General features: G+C 46.3%; 1 protein-coding gene across 2 annotated transcripts in view; it reads left to right on the top strand.

The window, feature by feature from the left end:
• Window positions 1–20907, top strand: part of SCTR (secretin receptor) — an 82521-nt gene that overhangs the window by 47707 nt on the left and 13907 nt on the right. For both annotated transcript variants that reach the window (XM_064382835.1, XM_021667935.2), the window contains exons 5-9: window positions 5297–5394; window positions 6910–7042; window positions 9180–9333; window positions 18246–18306; window positions 19485–19554. In XM_064382835.1, coding sequence (XP_064238905.1) covers window positions 5297–5394; window positions 6910–7042; window positions 9180–9333; window positions 18246–18306; window positions 19485–19554 — 516 coding nt within the window. The remainder of the gene's footprint in view (window positions 1–5296; window positions 5395–6909; window positions 7043–9179; window positions 9334–18245; window positions 18307–19484; window positions 19555–20907) is intronic.

Here is a 20907-nt window from a genome sequence, read left to right as displayed (position 1 = left end):
GCTGGTGAGTCACAGTCTGGGTTTGGAACCCTTGTCTCCCGTCTCTGAAGCCTGTGGTCTTTCTCTGTCATACACTGGGTGACACTGTGGAGCTTGGGTCTTCCTTTCTTTCTTTTCTTTTTTTTTTTGATGGCGTTTCATTCTTGTTGTCCAGGCTGGAGTGCGATGGTGAGATCTCGGCTCACTGCAACCTCCGCCTCCCAGGTTCAAGCGATTCTCCTGCCTCAACCTTCTCAGTATAGCTAGGATTACAGGTGCCTGCCACCACGCCCGGCTAACTTTTTGTATTTTTAGTGGAGATGGGGTATCACTATGTTGGCCAGGCTGGTCTTGAACTGCTGATTTCAGGTGATCCACCCACCTTGGCCTCCCAAAGTGCTGGGATTACAGGTGTGAGTCACCACGCCCAGCAGAGCTTGGTCTTACTAACCTCAAGGTTATCTTCCCGTGAAGAGCTATCAGCCAGGTTTCCCCTATTTTATTCTTGTGCCTTCTTAAAAAATTAACTACCCTTTTCTTTTGGTTACAAATAGCCCTTATGCACTGTAGAAAAATTAGAAATATAGAAAAATTACAAAAGAAAATAGCAACTGTGTTCGCAAACCTATAATGCAAAGTTAACCACTGTGAACATCAACTGTATCTCTTTTTTTTTTTTTTTTTTTTTTTTAGGGAAAGAGAGAGAGAGAATAGGAAGGAGAAAAAAGGAAGAGAAAGAGAGAGAGAGAATGGGGAGGAGGGAGAAGGAAAAGAAAGAGGGAGAGAGAATGGGAGTATTGCTTTCTTGCCCAGGCTAGAATGCAATTTAGTAATGGGTATTGAAAACCTCTTTTATACTGATAATTATACTTAATGATGTAGTCAGGAAGGAATAAGGGAAGAAGATAACAAACAAACAGCCAACCAATATTTAATTTAAACCTATGAAATGCTATGCGATTACTGAGGAGTGATTTACTTCCAATTATATAGTCACCTTTGGAATAGGTGTGAGGTGGTAATGTATGTTTTGTGTATTTGAAGTGGAGAGTACTATAAATATTTATTAAGTTTACTTGTTCCGGGTCTGAGTTCAAGTTCTGAATATCCTTGTTAATTTTCTATCTCGTTGATCTATAGAATCGTTAGCTCTTCTTGTTGCATTGATCCTTTTGCCATTATGTAATGTCATTCCTCGCCTCTTTTGATCTTTGTTGCTTTAAAGTCTACTTTATCAGAGGTGAGAATTGCATCTCCCGCTTTTTGTTTATTAGTTTATTTTTACTCTCTGTTCAATTGGTAAATCTTCCTCCTTCTCTCTGAGTCTTTGTGTATTGTTTCATGTAAGATGGGCCCGGATGCAGCATACCGATGGGTTTTGGCTTTTTATCCAATTAAAATATATGTAAGTTTAATACCAGCATTTGATGCTAGCTGGCTGTTTTGCCCATTAGTTGATGTGAATTTTTTATTGTGTTAAAGTTCTTTGCTTTTTGATATATTTTTGGAAAGGCTGATATTGGTTGTTCCTTTATATGTATAGTGCTTCTTTCAGAAGCTCTTGTAAAGCAGGCCTGGTGGTGGTGAACTCTCTAAGTACTTGTTTGTTCGCAAAAGATTTAATTTTTCCTTCGCACATAAAGCTTAGTTTGGCTGGATAGGAAATTCTGGGTTGAAAGTTCTTTTCTTTAAGGATGTTAAATATTGGTCCCCACTCTTTTCTGGCTTGTAGGGTTTCTGCTGAGAGATCTGCTGTAAGTCTGATAGGTTTCCCTTTATGGGTAACCTGAACTTTCCCTTAGTATTTTCTCCTTCATTTCAACCCTAATAAATCTGGCAATTATGTGCCTTGGGGTTGGTCTTCTTGAAGAATATCTTTGTGGTGTTCTCTGTATTACCTGGAGTTGAATATTACCCTGCCTTGCCAGGTTGGGAAAATTTTCCTGAATGATATCCTGAAGAGTATTTTCCAACTTGGATTCATTCTCTTCATCACATTCAGGTACACCTATCAAACGTAAATTAGGTCTTTTCACATAGTCCCATATTTCCTGGAGACTTTGCTCATTCCTTTTCATCCTTTTTTCTGCATTCTTGTCTTCTCGTTTCATTTCACTGAGCTGGTCCTCGACTTCTGATATCCTTCCTTCTGCTTAATCAATTCGACTGTTTAAACTTGTGCATGCTTCGCGAAGTTCTCGTGTTGTGTTTTTCAGCTCCATCAATTCACTTATATTCTTCTCTAAATTGTCCATTCTCATTAACATTTCGTCAAACCTTTTTTCAAGGTTCTTAGTTTCTTTGCATTGGGTTAGAATAAGTTCTTTTAATTCACAGAAGTTTCTTATCACCCACGTTTGGAAACCTGCTGCTGTTATTGGAACACCCGTGTAATCTATTAAGCCTTGTTCCGTTACTGATGAGGAATTGCAATCCCCTGTAGAGGGAGAGGCATTCTGATTTTGAGTATTCTCTACCTTTTTACGCTGGTTTCTTCCCTTCATTATATATTTGTCCGTCTGTTGTCTTTATAATTACCGACTTTCTAACTGGGTCTCTGACGTCCAACTTGTTGATTCCCTGCGCCGAAATCTGAGCAATCCACTGAGCCGGCCAAAACAGCGGTGTTAAGATTGATGGTGCTTTTCTGCCCGGGAATATCCGGACTCTGCACCAAGAACTGGCGTCCTAAGGCACCAGCAAAACCGCCACGCCGGCCACAAGAGTCGCCCTGGCGACCCGTGGAGCTCCTCCACTGGGAATCTCGTGGTCCGTGAGCAACTAATATTCGTCTGAAAGTGTGGCGTCCTCTCGTTCTTTGCGCTTTCACTGGGAGGTACGTGCCCGAGCTGCTAATCATCAGCCATCTTGGATCTCTCTCAACTGTATCTCTTTACAGTCTTGTTTCTCTGTATGCATGAGATTGAACCACATGGAATGGCTAATTCAATCTTTTAAAAAATTTTCTTTATTTTTTGTGTTGATATTAAATCATTTTTGATCTACAAAAAAGGGCAATTTTATATAATTCTTTTTAAAAATTCATTTATTAAATTTTTAAAAAAATTCTCAGCAGAATCCATTTTTATATAATTCAACCTAATACATTTTTACATATAGCTGGAATCACATTGCACATGTCAAATTTGAATTCTGCCTTTTAATGTGATAATATATCACCATGTACTGACCTGTTTTAAACTCTTGGCAAACAACATTTCTTTATTTTTTCGAGATGGAGTCTTGCTCTGTCGCCCAAGCTGGAGTGCTGCGGTATGATGGACTCATTGCAACCTCTGCCTCCCGGTTTCAAGCGATTCTCCTGCCTTGGCTTCCTACGTAGCTGGGATTACAGGCCCACGCCAATACGCCCTGCTAATTTTTTTGTATTTTTAGTAGAGATGGGGTTTCACATGTTTGCCAGGCTGGTCTCGAACTCCTGACCTCATGATCTGCCCACCTTGGCCTCCCAAAGTGCTGGGATTACAGACTTGAGCCACCATGCCCAGCCTAAACAACATTTTATTAGTGGTACAGCATGAAAGTTGTTTGTATTTAAAATAATTTAGTTAACTATTCTTCTGTTGTTGGACATTTGGGTTTTTTCCTTGCTAATACGTCTGTGATAAACATCTTTATGTATAGATATGCTTTTTTACTTCTGATTATTTTTTAGAATGAATTCCTGGAAGTAGAAGGAAGTCAAAAGGAATGCATATTTCAAAGCTTCTTGATACATGTTTATTACTTTCCAGAAAAATTGAACCAGTTTTCACTCCTATTATACTCTCACCTGCATAGAAAATTATTACTTTTAAATATTTGTTAGTTTTGTTGTTAAAAATTATTCTTTTAATTTATATTCCCTTGATTCTTTTTAATATCACTTCATTTTTTGAACCTAAATGCAGCTCTTTTAATTTTTTTTTTTTTTTTTTGATACAGAGTCTCACTCTGGTGCTCAGGCTGGAGTGCAGTGGTGCGATCTCAGCTCACTGCAACCTCCCTCTCCCAGGTTCAAGCGAGTCTCCTGCCTCAGCCTCCCAAGTAGCTGGGATTACAGGCATGCACCACCACCCCCAGCTAATTTTTGTATTTTTAGTAGGGGCAGAGTTTCTCCATGTTGTCCATGCTTGTCTCAAACTCTAACCTTAAGTGATCCACCCACCATGGCCTCCCAAAGTTCTGGGATTACAGGTGTGAGCCACCACACCTGGCCAAATCTTTAAATCTTCATATTCCATTTAGGTCTTTTTGACTCAAAGATAAGCCAATAATGTGACATGGCTGCTGAATAAGTGAATACCTGCTTGACTGCATAGGTGTGCAGTGTATAGACCAGGGGAGATGGGAGGTGATGGGTCCATTCTATCTCTTCCTGGTCAGAGAATGCATCTGGAGCTTTTCAGCTATGTGGTTCTGGGGGTCTTATTTAAGAAGAACATTAACAAACTGGCACATATTAATTTAACTAAAGGTTGAAGGCTTGTGGAAAGAGGTTAAAGACATAGGGAATATTTATTTATGCATTTTTTTATTTGAGACAGGGTCTTACTCTATCACCCAGGCTGGAGTGCAGTGGCTGGATCATGGCTTGCTGCAGTCTTGACTTCCCGGGCTTGAGTGATCCTCCTACCTCAGCCTCTGAGTGGCTGTGACCACATTTGTGTACCACTATGCCTCGCTAATTTTAAAATTTTTTTGGAGAGACAGTGTTTTGCCATGTTGCCCAGGCTGGTCTTGAACTCCTGAGCTCAAGTGATTCTTCCTCCTCAGCCTCCCAAAGTTCTGGGATTACAAGCATGAGCCACGGCACCCAACCTGACACAGGGAATATTTAATATAGAGAAAATAAACGAGAAACATTGGGCAGAATAGCTGTATTAAAAAATGGCAGGCCTCTCTGTATGACCTTTGCAACTTTTCCAGAAAATGGACCAATATGTGGTGCAAGTAATTGAGTTTAGCCTCACGTAAACAAAATCTAATCTTTTGTGGTGTTGTACACCAATTAACTTTCTCAAAGGGCAGTGAGCATCTTGTCTCTAGAGGTATTAAAGCAAAGGCTTGAATTCAGAGAGTTGGCAAAAGGGTCCCATACATAAGGTGGAAGTTTGAATTGGCATCAGATGACCCCTAAGGGCTTTTCCAATGCCAGGATGTTATGGTGTTATGCCTCTGTGACTTGGCGTCCTTGGAGTATGGACAGAATAGCAGCGTCGGTGGGGTTCGAGCTGCCTGAAGTGGGTGCACTGAGGCACAGAAGCACAGAGCCAGCCAGGAGGGCCACGGGGCTGACACGTGCCTCTCTCTGCAGCACTCCTACCTGCTGAAGCTGAAAGTCATGTACACCGTGGGCTACAGCTCCTCCCTGGTCATGCTCCTGGTCGCCCTCGGCATCCTCTGTGCTTTCCGGTGAGAACACACTGCCAGCTCTCCATACCCCAGCCCTCCCCAGGCACAGACTTTGGGTCTCTTCTGAACCATCCAGGACAGAAAGAGGAAGGTCTGGGTGAGCTACCTTGTGAAGTCTTGATCTAAAGCTTACCTGTGGTAAAACATCGAGGTTCTTGTGAACTCATTTCTCCTTTTATTGGTTCAACATTTACTAAGCATTACTGAGAACTTGCGGCTGGTTGCTTTAAATGTATTATTCTAATTTTCACACAATGCTGTGAGATAGGTAACAGGAATCCCATTTTACAGGAGTACTAGCCAGATTCTGTTGCAAGAGACAGAAATCCACTTCAAAACAGCATAAGAAAAAGGCCACCTGACCCGGCAAGCTCAGGGGCATCTGTTATAGGCATGGCTGGATCTAGGTGTGCAGCGGCCTCAGAGCACTAGGTCCGTCTCCCTCCATTCCTCTGCTCTGTGTTGGCCTCATCCTCTGGGACGCTTTCTGCTGGGGTGGCAGAGACAACCACCAGCAGTTGCTGGCGTTCATCCTGCTAGCTCAGCGACACCAGGGCCAACAAGAGCCTCTTCCCCACTGGTTCTAGTAAAAGTCCTCAGAGTTCTCATAGGCCGAGCTTAGGTCACATGCCCACCTCCAAGCCAATCACTATGGACAGCGATGAAGCACTCTGATTGGTAGAGTCTGTCATGAGGGTGAGAAGGGTGGAGCCCTCCCAACCCAGAGCCGGAATGGCTTTCCCAGAAGCAGTGAGCAAGTAACTGACTTCTGTCCCCTGCAGCAGAGGAGGGCACTGAGGCTCTGGGAAGTGAAAAGGCTTGCTCAAGGTCATATAGCTGCTACGTGGCAGAACTGAGGTCTGCTTTCTCCCCGCAGCCTGTGTTCCTTCTGTGCCCCCAGCCCTCTCCCATTCTGGTGGCCGTCCTCACCCCTCCCCCAAAACAATTCAGGGAGCTGGAGATGGTGGTAGGTCAGGGCAGAATACAATGTTGCCCCTACAGCCCCGGCTTTTTATTTATTTATTTAGAGACTAGATCTTGCTCTGTTGCGGGGGCTGGAGTGCGGTGGCAATGATAGCTCACTGCAGCCTTGAACTCCTGGGCTCAAGCGATCCTCCCACCTCAGCCTTTTGTACAAGGAATATAGGCAGGAACCACCATGCCCAGCTAATTTAAAAAAAATTATTTGTAGATATAGAAGTCTCACTATGTTGAACTCCTGGCCTCAAGTGATCACTTCCTGCCTTGGCCTCCCTAAGTGCTGGGATTACAGGTGTGAGCCACACTGTGGCTTGCCCTTGTTTTTGTTTTTTGGTTTTTAACTGCGGTATGAAGCAAAATAGACTGGCCACCTGGGGACCCAGGTCCTCATTCAGGTTATGCTTACAGAGTGTGATATACTGAAAGAGCTGAAGTCTAGGGCCTCAGTTTCCCCACTGCACTGGGGGCAGGTGAACCTGGGTGAGCCCCAGCCCCTCGGGCTCTGGCCTCTAGCCCTACATTCTCTCCCTCCAGGAGGCTCCACTGCACCCGCAACTACATCCACATGCACCTGTTCGTGTCCTTCATCCTTCGCGCCGTGTCTAACTTCATCAAGGACGCCGTGCTCTTCTCCTCGGATGATGTCACCTACTGCGATGCCCACAGGGTAACAGGCCTGGGTGCCCCGGGGTGTCGCCAGGCCCTCCTGTCTTCCCCAGCCTAACCTTGGAGAGGGAAGTAGCCTAGTTGTTCTTCCCCCAAGCTCCTGCTGAGGTTGCACTTAATACCAAGGATAAAGTGGCCAGTACTGCCGCTGAGCCAGGAGGTTCAGGGAGATTCCACAGCCACATGTGCACAAGCTGGGTCATGTAGGAGAGAAGCTCGTGGGGATTGCCATAAACTCTCGGAGTCCAGGAGTGAACTAGCCACTCTAGGAATTAGATACGTAGGGAGACTCCCCTTTTCCCTACTTCTGCCAGTTCCTGGCTGAAGAAAGATGACCCAGTCTGAAGAGGGTGGGGGTTGGTCATAAAAAGAAAAGGGTGAGCATGGGCCAGTATGTCTGTATACATGTGTTTGCAATAAAACAGTTGTGTTTTCTTAAATCTAACCCCCTTTCTCTTTCCAAATGTCCAGATGACTCAATTCATTGCAATCACCCTGTGTGTCAGTTGGGAATTCCTTTGCTGCAAGTAATGGAAAACTGTATATTGGGGTCTTAAACAAATGGGGGCTGTTTCCCACATAAGCAGTCCACAGATGAGGTGGTGCAGTGGCTGCACGATACCATGAGGGACACGGTCTTTTTCTCTGTTTCTGCACTGCCATCCTTAGAGTAAGCCTTTGATGTCATGCTTTATACCACATGGTTACAATATGGCTGCTGCAACTCCAGGCCTCCCGTCTGTGTTCCAGCCTAGAAGGAGAAAGGTTGAAGGTTAAACATTTTTTTTCTTATGGGCAGCTTTGCGTTTCTATCCAGAAAGGGTAACCTCCCCAGAAACTCCTACCTACATCTCATTGGCTAGAGCTGAGTCATGTAACCACACTTAATTGCAAAGGAAACAGGGTGATTGAGTTTTTTATGTCACAGTCTCCATAGTAGAGGCAAGCAAGGGAGAAGGAAATTGGAATTTGAGATTAGTTCAGCAACCTGCCTGCCACTTCTTCCTACCACTCACCTGTTTGTATTGTTCATAGTTTGTGTGTGTGTGTGTGTGTGTTTGTGTGTGTGTATTTTCTGACTCAGACTGAGAGATTCTTCAGGTAGGATCCATGTCTCTCAAGGAGGTCTCCAGGACGAAACAAGAGTACTTGCTGGGAGTCAGGAGCCTTAAATCTTAACCACGCCTCATTACTGACCAGCACTGGACAAGGCCAGCAATGCCCCAGCAAGGAACCTGCTTTTATGTAAAACCTCAGGTTTTACGAAACATTAGACTCACAAGTCAGCCATGGGCCTTGCCTGGAATCAGAGTCTCTGGAAAGGCCATAAGGCAGGAACCACCACTGTCCTGCAGGCAGCAGGGGGTGCTCCCTCTTCTTGGGTTTGTCTTTGCAGCAGCCCTAGGGCCATCCCAGGAGCTGTCCCATCCCAAGGGGACAGCTCAGTGCAAAGAAAAGGACAAAGGCCCTACCATGGCAGAGGTACAGGAGGCGTGCTGGTGTGGAAGCCTGGTGCCCCACAATTCTATAGGCATAGCTTCCAGGGATCCCTGCAGGGGACATGCCTGTTAAGAGTCAGCCACTGCGTCAGGGAAGTCCAACACTATGACATCCCCATCAGATATGCGGAGAGTGCGATGTGCCAGTCAGGGCCATTTTACCATAATCAGTGTTGCCTCCTAACATGGTTGGCACATCCCTTCATTATGTGTTTCCAAGGGAATTGAGCTTAGAAAAGATTTTGTTAACCTTTTGCTCAGAAATCTCTTCCCTCTCTAGGCCTTGGTTTCCTCATCTGAAAAAAATGAGGCGATTGGGCAGTAGCTGACAGTTTTGTAATTGAAGGACTGTCTCCTCATCCAGCCTGGCAGCCCATGCTAGCTTTTGGACCTAGTTCCTGCTCCTGTGTTGGCTCCTTGGCCACCTTGACTGAACCCCCTGGGCCTGTGGACTTCCACTCTCTAGAGATTGCCTTAGGCCTGGTGGAGGAAGGCCACAGGAGATGGCCTTGAACCCCAGAGGCCCGCTCTTGTCACCTGGCTCCTGCCCCACAACACCCTGTTGTTCCCTTTGGGACCTGTCACCAGAGGGAAGCCCGCTGCCACCAGGCCTGGGCTCAGCTGCCTCTCTCTGTCCAGGCGGGCTGCAAGCTGGTCATGGTGTTGTTCCAGTACTGCATCATGGCCAACTACTCCTGGCTGCTGGTGGAAGGCCTCTACCTTCACACACTCCTCGTCCTCTCCTTCTTCTCAGAAAGAAAGTACCTCCAGGGATTTGTGGCGCTCGGATGGGGTATGTTTCTCCTGGGGTCTGTACCTGTGTGGTATGTGGGAAGGGGCGCTGAGTCGAGAGTCGGAGGGTTTGGCTTCTAGTTCCAGCTCCACACTTAATTAACTTGTGTGATTTTTTTTTGAGGTGGTATTTTGCTCTTGTTGCCCAGGCTGAAGTGCAATGATGTAATCTCGGCTCACTGCAACCTCCATCTCCAGGGTTCAAGTGATTCTCCTACTTCAGCTTCCCAAGTAGCTGGGATTACAGGCATGTGCCACCACACCAGGCTAATTTTGTATTTTTAGTAGAGACAGGGTTTCACCATGTTGGTCAGGCCAGTCTTGAACTCCTGACCTCAGGTGATCTGCCCGCCTCAGCCTCCCAAAGTGCTGGGATTACAGGTGAGAGCCACCGTATCCGGCTAACTTGTGTAATCTTAGACAAGTTCCTTGATGTTTAACCCTCTGGTCTCAGTTTACTTATCTGTCAAGTGGGAAATCATAGCTCACATTTAGCCCCAGTTTCTGGCATCCAGAGCTTTTTAAAGTTTGTTGCTACCTAATGCTTGTTGCCTCATCTGCCTTTAGATGGTCCATTCCTGTGTCCTCTTTCTTGCTTCCTTTCTGTATCAGGATGCTTTTGCTGCCTTTTGACTGTCAGGGATCACCAACTTCAGGAGAGGCTGAATCCAGCAGCTTAACACTGTGTCTTTGTGTCTCTACTTTGCCTTTTGTAACATCAGCTTTATAGTTAGGCCGCTGTTCCCAGTAGAATGGCCAACAGCTTCTGGACTAGAGACTTCCTTGTACCAAACTCTAATGAGAGAAAAAAAGAGACTCCATCCAGCATTCTCAGCAAATATTCTGAGGTGCACTCTGGTTGGACTGCTTAAATCTCATAGACATCCTTGAACTAGTCACAGGGGCCTGAGAGAATGAAATATGCTGATTGGCCTAAGGTACTCTAACCACATGACTTCTCAAAGGAAATTCAGGATTCTCTGTCTAGGAAAGAGGGGGAATGAGAGTGAGACAGCCAAGTGCGGGCCCCCAGTCCATCTCTCTCCCTTTTCCTTTCTGGTCAACAAAGATGATAAACGACTTCCATTTTTTGGGCACTTGCTATGTTGAGTTCAGCACTTTACATGTATCATTTAATCATCATAGCAATCTCCAGAGGCCTCTAGAGTCCTCAGCTCAGAGACGGAACATAACATACTCAACTCACACGGTAAACAAGGACAGACCTCAGGAGTCAAGCCAAGACCTGTCTGTTTCCAAAGCCCTTTAACTTTTACCCTGCCATTAACATCCATCCATCCATCCATCCATCCATCCATCCATCCATTTGTTCACTTGATAAGTATGAAAGTTATCCTGAGGAGTTCTAGACAGAGAGCCAGGTTTCTGAGAGTGACTCAAAGGCTTACAGAGATAGTCATGTGTACTAGGCATCAGCTTCTTTTGGTTTCTTCCTGGCGCCTTTAAGAAGTGTCCCTGCCAGGAATGTCCTCTGCAGCCTTTTCTGCTTGTCTAAATCCTTATTTGCAAGGACCCTGTCTCCCCATTAGGGAAGCTGCCCGAACTGGCAGAGCTTGCTGAGCCCTCCTGCTTCCGAACCTCGGCAGCCCAGTTAGCACCTGACCCTCGGCCAGCAGGAGATTGTAGGGTTACGCCAGGGTCTCCAGAGGCCAGCAATCCCAGCGCGCCTGGAGACTAGGGACTTGCCTTATGCAGCTGACGCTGCCATAAAAGCACCCAACTCACTGAGCCCAACTCACTAGGCTTTAAATCCCAGATCTGCCAAGATTTAGCTGAATGAACATGGACAGTTTCCCCATCTGTGATAGCAGGATCGTAATTTATTCAACGTTCTTTGAGCACTTCCTGTGTTCAGAGATATCCAAGTTGCATTGTGATAATATCTCTGTCACAGGATTTTAAGACGTTTGAATGAAATAATGAGAACCTTCCTTTCTTCTTCAAATCTTTATGGAGCATCAACTATACGTCAGCCCTGTGCTGGGTGCTGAGAATTGAGTAGCATGTAAAACAGCAATGATTCTCTTCCTTCTGGCCTGTTTTCCTGCTAGACACCAAAGAGACCTCGAAGGGCCCCCGGAAGGCCTGAAGCCCCGCTATCTGTGAGAAGCCCTTTTCATGTAAAGGTACATTACCCCTGCTTGAAATTATACCGGTTTCACCAAAGATAGGTGGCTTAAATGGGTACACACCTACTGTAAAACTTTGCAGAAAACGTTTTTTTCAAGTAGAAAAAAAAATTACTCTAGTCCCATAGATTGAACTTTTTCTGGGATTTCCTTCAGCCTCTTTTTCTACTTGTAGTTTTTCCTTATATAGCTGTGGTCATCCTCTACACAGAAATTTGAATTTTGCTTCTTTCCATTAACACATGAGCACGTTCTGAATTTCTGTATTATTTCAAATCTTTTTTTTTTTTTTTGAGATGTGGTTTTGCTGTTGTTACCCAGGCTGGAATGCAATGGCGTGATCTTAGCTCACCGCAACCTCTGCCTCCCAGATTCAAGCGATTATCCTGCCTCAGCCTCCTGAGTAGCTGGGATTACAGGCACGCACCACCACGCCCGGCTAATTTTTAATTTTTAGTAGAAATGAGTTTTCTCCATGTTGGTCAGGCTGGTCTTGAACTTCCAACCTCAGGTGATCCGCCCATCTCGGTATACCAAAGTGCTGGGATTACAGGTGTGAGCCACTGCAGCCAGACCCTCAAATCTTTCATAAATATTTTAAAATACCATATAGATGGATAGATGTAATATAGATGTATTTAACCACATACCTATTGTTTGGAGACTTAGGTTGTCTCACTATTATAAATAGCACGCAGTGATGAATACCTTTATGGGCAAAGTGTTTTCTGTACGTGATACAGAATCCCAGGATACGGATTCCTGAGTGAAAAGGAGTGAGCACCTTTAAGGTTTTTAACACTTACTCAAAGCTTTGACGTTTTCAGAACAGCTGAGGTGTGAGTCTGTGCCCAGAAAAGAGTGATAGCACAGGCCGTATAGATGACCCAGGCTCCCACTCATCGAGTGAGAGTGAGCGGCTGGTGCCGGCGGTTCTGCATCAGCATCGGTGAGGGTCTGTCAAACCCAACTTGCCGCACTTCCCGCCCAGAGACTCCGAGGCAGTGGGTCGAGGGTGGGGCCCGAGACTCTGCATTTCTGTCACATTCCTAGGTGATGCTCTTGCTGTGGGTCCAGGGATCACACAGAGCTACCAATTTAAACCACTACAATTTTTTCAAACTTTCCCACCAACTTGCCACTAAGGATGGAAAATAATGAACTAGTGCCTCTCAAAACCCATGTTCTTGCCTAAAGCACCAAGAATTGAGGAGACTTTTTTTTTTTTTTCAAGACAGGGTCTCTGTCACCCAGGCTGGAGTGTAGCCATGCAATCATGGCTCACTGTAGCCTCAACCTCCTGGGCTCAAGTGATCCTTCTGCCTCAGCCTCCTGAGTGGCTGTGCACCACCATATCTAGCTAATTTATTTTCATTTATTTATTTATTTAAATTTTTTGTAGAGACAATGTCTCACTATGTTGCCCAGGCTAGTCTTGAACTCCTGGCCTTATGTGATCCTCCCTCCTCAGCCTCCCAAAGTGCTGGGATTATAGGCATGAGCTATCACACCCAGCCCAAGGTATTTTTTTAATTGTTATTTTTATCAGAGTCATTCATGTACTTGGTTTAAACAATTAAACAAAAGACCACAAGGTTTATAATAAACAAAAGCTGTCTCCCACCTTCACTTCTTATTCCTGAGCTCAGGCCCCAGAGTTAATGCCCTTTCACTCTCTTAACTTGTTCCTCCTAAGATTTACTCCTGTGTTTCTAAGCAATACACTACTATTTCCTGATTTGTCTGTTTGAAGCATTAGTTATTGACTCCTTATGATGGAAGATAAGAATATAAAATTCTTTTTTTCTTTTCTGAGGCAAGATCTCACTCTCTTGCCCAGGCTGGAGTGCAGTGATGCAATCATAGCTCACTGCAACCTCTAGCTCTGGGGCTCAAGCGATCCTCCTGCCTCAGCCTCCCAAGTAACTAGGACTACAGGTGCACGCCACCACATCTGGTTGATTTTTTATATTTATTGTAGAGAGAGGGTCTTGCCATGTCTCCCAAGTTGGTCTTGAACTCCTGGGCTCAAGCGATCCTCCTGCATCAGCCTCCCAAAGTGCTGGGATTATAGCCACGAGGCATTGCGTCCAACCAAGAATATAAAATTCTTAATCCTCTACCTCCATTCTTCCATTGTAGTTTCTCATCATTTTTGGTTAAATCAGATTCAGTGTATACATTATTATATCTACGTAAATAGTGTTTTTTTTTTTTTTTTTGAGACGGAGTTTCGCTCTTGTTACCCAGGCTGGAGTGCAATGGCACTATCTCGGTTCACCGCAACCTCCGCCTCCTGGGTTCAAGCAATTCTCCTGCCTCAGCCTCCCGAGTAGCTGGGACTACAGGCGCGCCACCATGCCCAGCTAATTTTTGGATTTTTAGTAGAGACGGGGTTTCACCTTTTTGACCAGGATGGTCTCGATCTCTTGACCTCATGATCCACCTGCCTCGGCCTCCCTGTAAATAGTGTTTTATACCGAGACAAGTGCTGTACAGTAGTTTTATTTTCTTTCTTTTTTTTTTTTTTTTGAGACAGAGTCTTGCTCTGTTGCCAGGTGCCAGGCTGGAGTGCAGTGGCGCAATCTCAGCTCACTGCAATCTCTGCCTCCTGGGTTCAAGCAATTCTCCTGCCTCAGCCTCCCTAATAGCTGGGACTACAGGTGCACGCCACCACGCCCAGCTAATTTTTGTATTTTTAGTAGAGACGGGGTTTCACCATGTTGACCAGGATGGTCTCGATCTCTTGACCTCGTGATCCACCCGCCTCGGCCTCCCAAAGTGCTGGGATTACAGGCGTGAGCCACCGCGCCCAGCCAATAGTTTTACTTTCATCTTATTTAACTTTTTATTTTCCTGGAATCATTTCTCATTTGCTTTTTTTTTTTTTTTCGTATATTGCTAGCATCAATTCTCTCAAATTCTCTGGAAAACTTTCCAATGCTATTAATTTTCCAAATCATCAAATGCAATATAAAATCTATCAGTTCCTATTTGTTTGTTTGTTTTCTGCTATATTAGTTCCTAAGGCTACCTTAACAAATTTGCCACAAACTTGGTGGCTTAAAACAACAGAAGTTTACTCCCTCACAGTTCTGGAGGCCAGAAGTCTAAAATCAAAGGGTCGGCAGGATTGGTTTCTTCTGGAGGCCCTGATAGAGGATCCGTCCCGTATCTCTTTCCTAGCTTCTGGTGGTGACTGGCGATGCTTGGCATTCCTTGGCTTGTGGTTGCATCAGCTCCATTCCTGCAAATGTCTTTACATGGACTTCTTCCTCGGTGTATTCTCTGTCTGTGTATCTCTCATGGTCTTCTTATAAGGATGCCAGTCATACTGGAGTAGGGGCCCACCTTATTCCATTATGACTTCGTCTTAACCAATTATATCTGCAAAGACCCTATTTCCAAGTAAGGTTACATTGTGAGGTTCTGGGTTGACATGAATTTTGGGGGGACACTATTCAACCTGGTATACTTGCCAGTGTTTTTTCTAGAGCTTTCTGCCTTCCTGCTTGACTTGAGCTGGTTGTTCTCCAGCTCACTCAGCTCTCTTAGCTTTCACCTTCTTCCACAAATCCTGTTTCCTTTCTTTCTCGTCTCCCTGTCTTTGGTTTACCCTCTAGTTGTGTGGGAGCACATCCTCCAGTATCTGTCTAGCCAAGACCACCTGGAAGGAACGTTTTTTTGTATTGCATGTCTGAAGATATCTTTGCTCAACCTTCACGCCTAGTTCATTGTTTTGCTGGACATAAAACATGTTGAAGGCCAGGCACGGTGGTTCACACCTGTAATCCCAGCACCTTGGGAGGCCGAGGAGAGCAGATCACTTGAGGTCAGGAGTTTGAGACCAACCTGGCAAACATGGTGAATCCCTGTCTCTACTAGCTGGGCATGGTGGCAAGTGACTGTAATCCCAGCTACTGGAGAGGCTGAGGCAGGAGAATCACTTGAACCCGTGAGGTGGAGGTTGCAGTGAGCTGAGATGGTGCCACTGCACTCCAGCCTGGGCGACAGAGTGAGACTTTGTCTCAAAAAACAAAAAACAAAAACAAACAAGTTGAAAATTCGTTTTCCCCAGAATTTTGAGGGTCATGTGTTTTGGCATCTGTGTTATGGGAAGTGCCATGCCAGTTTGCTGCCCGAACTTTTTACTCCTCTCTACATAAGCTGCAGGATCTTCTCTCTGTGTTCTGAAATGTCACAGGGATGTGCTGTGATGCAGGTCTTTTTTCATCATTTTTCCTGGCATCCTGGTGTCCCTTTCGTCTGAAAATTCATGGCTTTTATTTCTTGAAAATGTTCTTACGTTATCTATTTAATTGTTTCTTTCCTTCTGTTTTTTATCCTCTCTTTTCTGAAACTCCCTCTAGTCTAATGATGTACATCTTGGAATAACCTCTAATGTTCTAATTTCTTTTTCCTACTTTTCATTCCACTGTTTCTTATTCTGCTTTCTGAGGGATTCCTAGTCTTTATCTTCCAGTCCTTCTATTGCATTTTTAAGTCTGGTTATCATATGTGCGGTTCCTAAGCCCCCTTTCTTGTTCTCTGATCCTGTTTGTGTTTGTGGACGCGACCTTTTATCTCTCCGACAGCGTTCCTTAGAGTTGTTTTGTTCAAGTTCCTTCTGCTTCCTGTATGGTCTGTTTCCTCTGAGTTCCTTTTCTCTGATTGTTTTGGTCTTTGTCTTTTATGTAATAAGATGTTGGTGACCTTGGCTGTCTGTTCCTATTTAAGAATGAATCACTTCAGAGCTGGCTAAAGGCTGTCGGGGGTGTGGGGTTTGTCTCTCTAGGGACACTGGGCTGGAAGTGTTGGGGGGTCCCCCCCATGGCTATCTATAGGCCCTTTGTCTGGGACTGTTCAGTTTCTCTAGAGAATCATTTAATCTCCAGCCTGCAGTGGCAGGGAGGCGGGCAGAGGGCTGGGGTAGGGGTAGAAACCTGTTCGTAGAGGCCTGAAAACTAAGTGGCCCAGGGACTGGGGCTTTTACCAGTCGGCATGAGCATGTCCGTTAAAAAATAGAATCTGATTTAAGTATTTATGCTAAAAAAAAAAAAAGAATCTGAGCCATACATCTAGCTTAAAATGTTATAGTAGCCACAGTCAACACAGTAAAATGAAACAGGTGATATTCGTTTCAATAATCTATTCTGTTTAACCCAAGGTAACCAAAATAGTATCATTTCAATGTACAATTAATATAAACATTGGTAATGATAAATTTTACTTTTTTTTTTTGGAGGCAGATTTTCTCTCTTGTCACCCAGGCTGGAGTGCAGTGGTGTGATCTTGGCTCACTGCAACCTCTGCCTCCTGGATTCAAACGATTCTCCCACCTCAGCCTCCCGAGTAGCTGGGATTACAGGTGCCTGCCACCATGCCTGACTGATTTTTGTATTTTTAGTAGAGATGGGGTTTCACCATGTTGGCCAGGCTGGTCTCTCGAACTCCTGACCTCAGGTGATCCACCTGCCTCAGCCTCCCAAAGTGCTGGGATTACAGGTGTGAGCCACCACGCCCGGCCATATTTTACATTCTTTTATTTGTGCCAAGTCTTCAAAATCTAGTATCTATCTTGCACTTAGTGCTCAACTCAGTAGGGACCAGCCACATACCCGGTGCTAAGAGCCACCTTGAACGCTGGTATAGACCATCACTCCGTTCCTGCTTGGTGGAGCACCCGCTCTGGCCCTCTGCTGGGCTGCAGCCCCGTTTTCCTTGGTTCAGTTTTCCCAGAGAAGAAACTCTGTCAGGTATATGCAGCTAACTATTTGGTCTCCTGAGGGTAGTGCTGGCCGCCTGGGGTGGTTATCTGTTTCTTATCCAGACTTCAAAGCATTGTACGGCCCCAGCCCCCACCCTGCCTCCTGCCTCCTGGGTACTGGGTGCCCTGGCCCTAGAGCCTCCTTGGGTACTTCCCCAGTGGCATTGCCCAGACAGCACTTCTGTTCCAGCTTCCTCTGCTCGGAACATCAGCTGCCACTCCTCTGCCAGCCGTCTGTGTTCCTAAGCGTGTTGCCGTCTCTCCTCCACTCTGCCCTTCCTCTCAGCCTTTGTCCTCATGGGCTTTTACCATTTCTCTTTCTTTGTTATCATCTTAGAGGGGCTTCAGGGGAAGTAGGGATAAACGTATGAGTTCAGTTTGCCACGTTTAACTAGAAGTCAGGAAATGTTGTTGTATTTTCTCTTCCAGATTGTTGCAGACCTGATCGCATCTCTAGTCCAAAATATGTTTTTGTTTAAACATGACAGTGATGGCTTACCTTAGCCATTAGTTGTAATGGCCAAGCTTTTTACAAACCAATATTTGAATAAAATCAATGTTTATTTCATGACCTGTGCCCACCCCTTCTCCGTCTCCTCCTCCCTGCTGCAGAGGAGGAAGATGGCCAGGCAGATCACAGTATGAGATGGGGGCTCTACCAGCCCCCTCCATGGATCCACGAGCTTGCCCAGGAGTCCCAGCCCCTCTGTGCTCCACAGTGGTCCTCCGGAGTCCAGCTCAGGTTCCCAGGAGACTCCGTAACATCAAGTGGCCTTTGGGATCCTTCTGATTCTGCCACAGTTCCCAGGCCATGCCTGGCACCCTTGAGGCACATGGCACCATGTTCACACAGGATGGCAGAGGGATCTCTGCGGACATCAAATCTTGGCACCTACTCAGTAGCTGGGCTGGGGTAACCACTTGTTCCTGTTCCCATATGTGTGCTGAAAATTGAGTCCTGTCTCCTCTGCATCTCCCTTTATTTTTAATCCTCAGGTTCTCCAGCCATTTTTGTTGCTTTGTGGGCTATCGCCAGACACGTTCTGGAAGACGTTGGGTAAGCTACTGGAAGGAGGATAACAAGAATGTAGCTGACATCGTCCAGCTTTTCAAACAGCACAGATACTTCTTTGGAGCTATCTAGGAAAGGCGTTTTTCTCAAAGTAGAGGCCACGATGAGTTCCTTAGAGTGATGCTCACTGCTTCCCAGGTGTGAGTTTCCAGGTGGGCCGAGCAGCCTTGGCCACCATCCTGGCCTTCCTGTCTTCTTGCTGCCTGTCTGCTCTGTGTGTGGGTCAGATGCCAGACAAGAGCTACGCGACTCCAGGCAGGTGTCACTCCATAGAGGAAACTCAAGGAAGGGCAGCCCAGCTTTTCCTTCCTCCTGGGATCTCCCTCCTGGATGCCTCTTTACCCCTGGGTGTTTAGGAGCCCTGCAGAGTCAGGCTCTAAAGAAGTCGGGCATTGAGGGTGGAGGTGAGCCCAGGGGACTCACCTGGGAGTAGGTACCTGGGGAGCAAGCTTGAAAGAAGATCGGCTGAGGTCGCACCATTGCACTCCAGCCTGGTGATGGAGCAAGACTCCGTCTCAAAAAAAAAAAAGAGAAACTTGGGAAGAGGTGAGGCAGCAGGGCAGTGTGGGAGTTGATTTCTTAAGTGCATAATGACACAACCAGGCCAATAAGTGGATGAGGTCAAATGAGACATCCAAGTGTCTATAGTCCAAATTCAGCCCCAAATAATTGCTTCAAAATAATTTTTGTATTGGGTGAATTCACTTTTTTAAAAAGTCTGGATTTTTCAGCCCATCTAGAAAAAAAAAATGGAGAGGTCTTTTAAGATGTTCCATTTTTCCTTGTGGCAAAAATGAGCTGGAGCAGAGCTGCGGCTGTCTTGGACAGGGCACATGCTCCCCAGTTTGCCAAGTACCCTCCAGGCCTGATGTCCCTGCATCCTGAGGTCGCATGTCAGCCATCCACCGCTTCACTTGCTGATGTCATCTTCCTGGCCTCTGTTGGTAGCTGAGTTTGCCACCGTGTTCGCTGGTGAATTCTGACAGTGAGCTAACTTTTGGATCTGGGCAGAAGGGGGTGGGTTCTGACGGTGCTGTGCACACAGTCCAGGGGCTCAGTGCCACAAACATGGGTCCTTCTTACCAAGGGCCACCTCAGGGAACATGTCCTTGCTGGTCAGCCCAGCTCCCACTTGTAACCATGCCCAGCTGTCCCTCCCTTAGGTGCTGGGACATCAATGCCAACACATCCATCTGGTGGATCATTCGCGGGCCTGTGATCCTCTCCATCCTGGTGAGTGGCCCTCCTCTCCTGAGCTGGGGGTCAGTGGGAGAGACAGAAACAGTGACCAGCCCACAGGGGCAGAGGGCGGGGTGGGGGACAGGGCTCCCTGCAGGTACCAGGAGGGATAAGCCACGGTGCTTGTGAGATTGGCGAGCATCATGGTGGTGTGGAAGCTCCGCCCCCTACAAAATGGGTGGGAGTGGGGTGAGGGGTGGGCTGGAGGCAAGAGCCTGCGAACCTTGTTCTTTACCACGAGCAGCAGCTCAAATGTGGTGAGCAGAGCTCCTTGTTTTATACTGACTGGCTCCCACTGGCCTGCAATTTCACCTTCACCCGTGGGCCTTGAGCATTTTTCTAGGGAGTTGCTTGTTAACCTGGGATGAGTCCCTAAGCTGAGATCACCGAAGAGGGTGGAAGAGCAGATCAGGCAAGCTCAGTGAGGTTGTGGTCTTGGGGCTTTGTAGTGCTGTGAGTGGGTTCAGGCCTGCAGGGCGGCCCCAGGGAAGAGATGCTGGCTGACCATCTTGGACAGGAGCTTGCGGGTGTCAACCCTGGTGGCCCTTTCGAATCACCTGGGAGCTTTTTAAAAATTCTGATAGCTAGCGATTCCATTCCTTTTTCTGGCAAGAGGCCTGCGTACTGGTCCCCAGGCGATTCTGCTCTGTGCCAGGGTAGAGTCCTGTAGCCCGGCCTGTGGGTATGGGTCAGAATAGGGGGACAGGGGAGGGAAGACACATAGGGACACATGGGGATGGTTTCATGGATGGAAGCAGTTCCGTGGCTGAAACTAACGTCCACACAGACAGCCCAGGAATGCCCAAGGCTGCAGAACCAGTCAAAAGAGAGTGCCCTGCACAGGCTCGCTAGGGTGGGGCAGGGGGAGAGGGCACAGGACAGGGCCCCTTCTCTTCCAGTAGCTGCCTGAGTGGCATCTTGGGATTGGTTGAGAAGAGGGGACCATTCCAAGACAATCTTATTTTATTCTTTTTAAATTATATAATCTGAGCAAAAAATGCAAAATGCAAAATGTTTGTTTTTGTTTTACTCTTTGAGACAGGGTCTCACTCTGTCACCCAGGCTGGAGTGCAGTGACGCAATCATGACTCACTCCAACCTCCATCTCTTGGGCTCAGGTGACCCTCCCACATCAACTCTTGAGTAGCTGGGACTACAGGCTCCTGCCACCACACCCAGCTAATTTTCTGTAGAGATGAGGTTTCACTATGTTGCCCAGGCTGGTCTGGAACTCCTGGACTCAAGTGATCTGCCCATCTCAGCCTCCCAAAGTGCTGAGATTGCAGGCGTGAACCACTATGCCTAGCACAAAATGTCTTTTTTAAAAAGGAAAAATAAAATCACTCA

Source organism: Aotus nancymaae, unplaced genomic scaffold (assembly GCF_030222135.1).
Source record: "Aotus nancymaae isolate 86718 unplaced genomic scaffold, 86718_ANA_hifiasm-v0.15.2.pri h1tg000029l, whole genome shotgun sequence".
NCBI lineage: Eukaryota > Metazoa > Chordata > Mammalia > Primates > Aotidae > Aotus > Aotus nancymaae.
The sequence above is the reverse complement of the archived record's forward strand: the minus strand, read 5'-3'. Positions and strand labels throughout refer to the sequence as shown.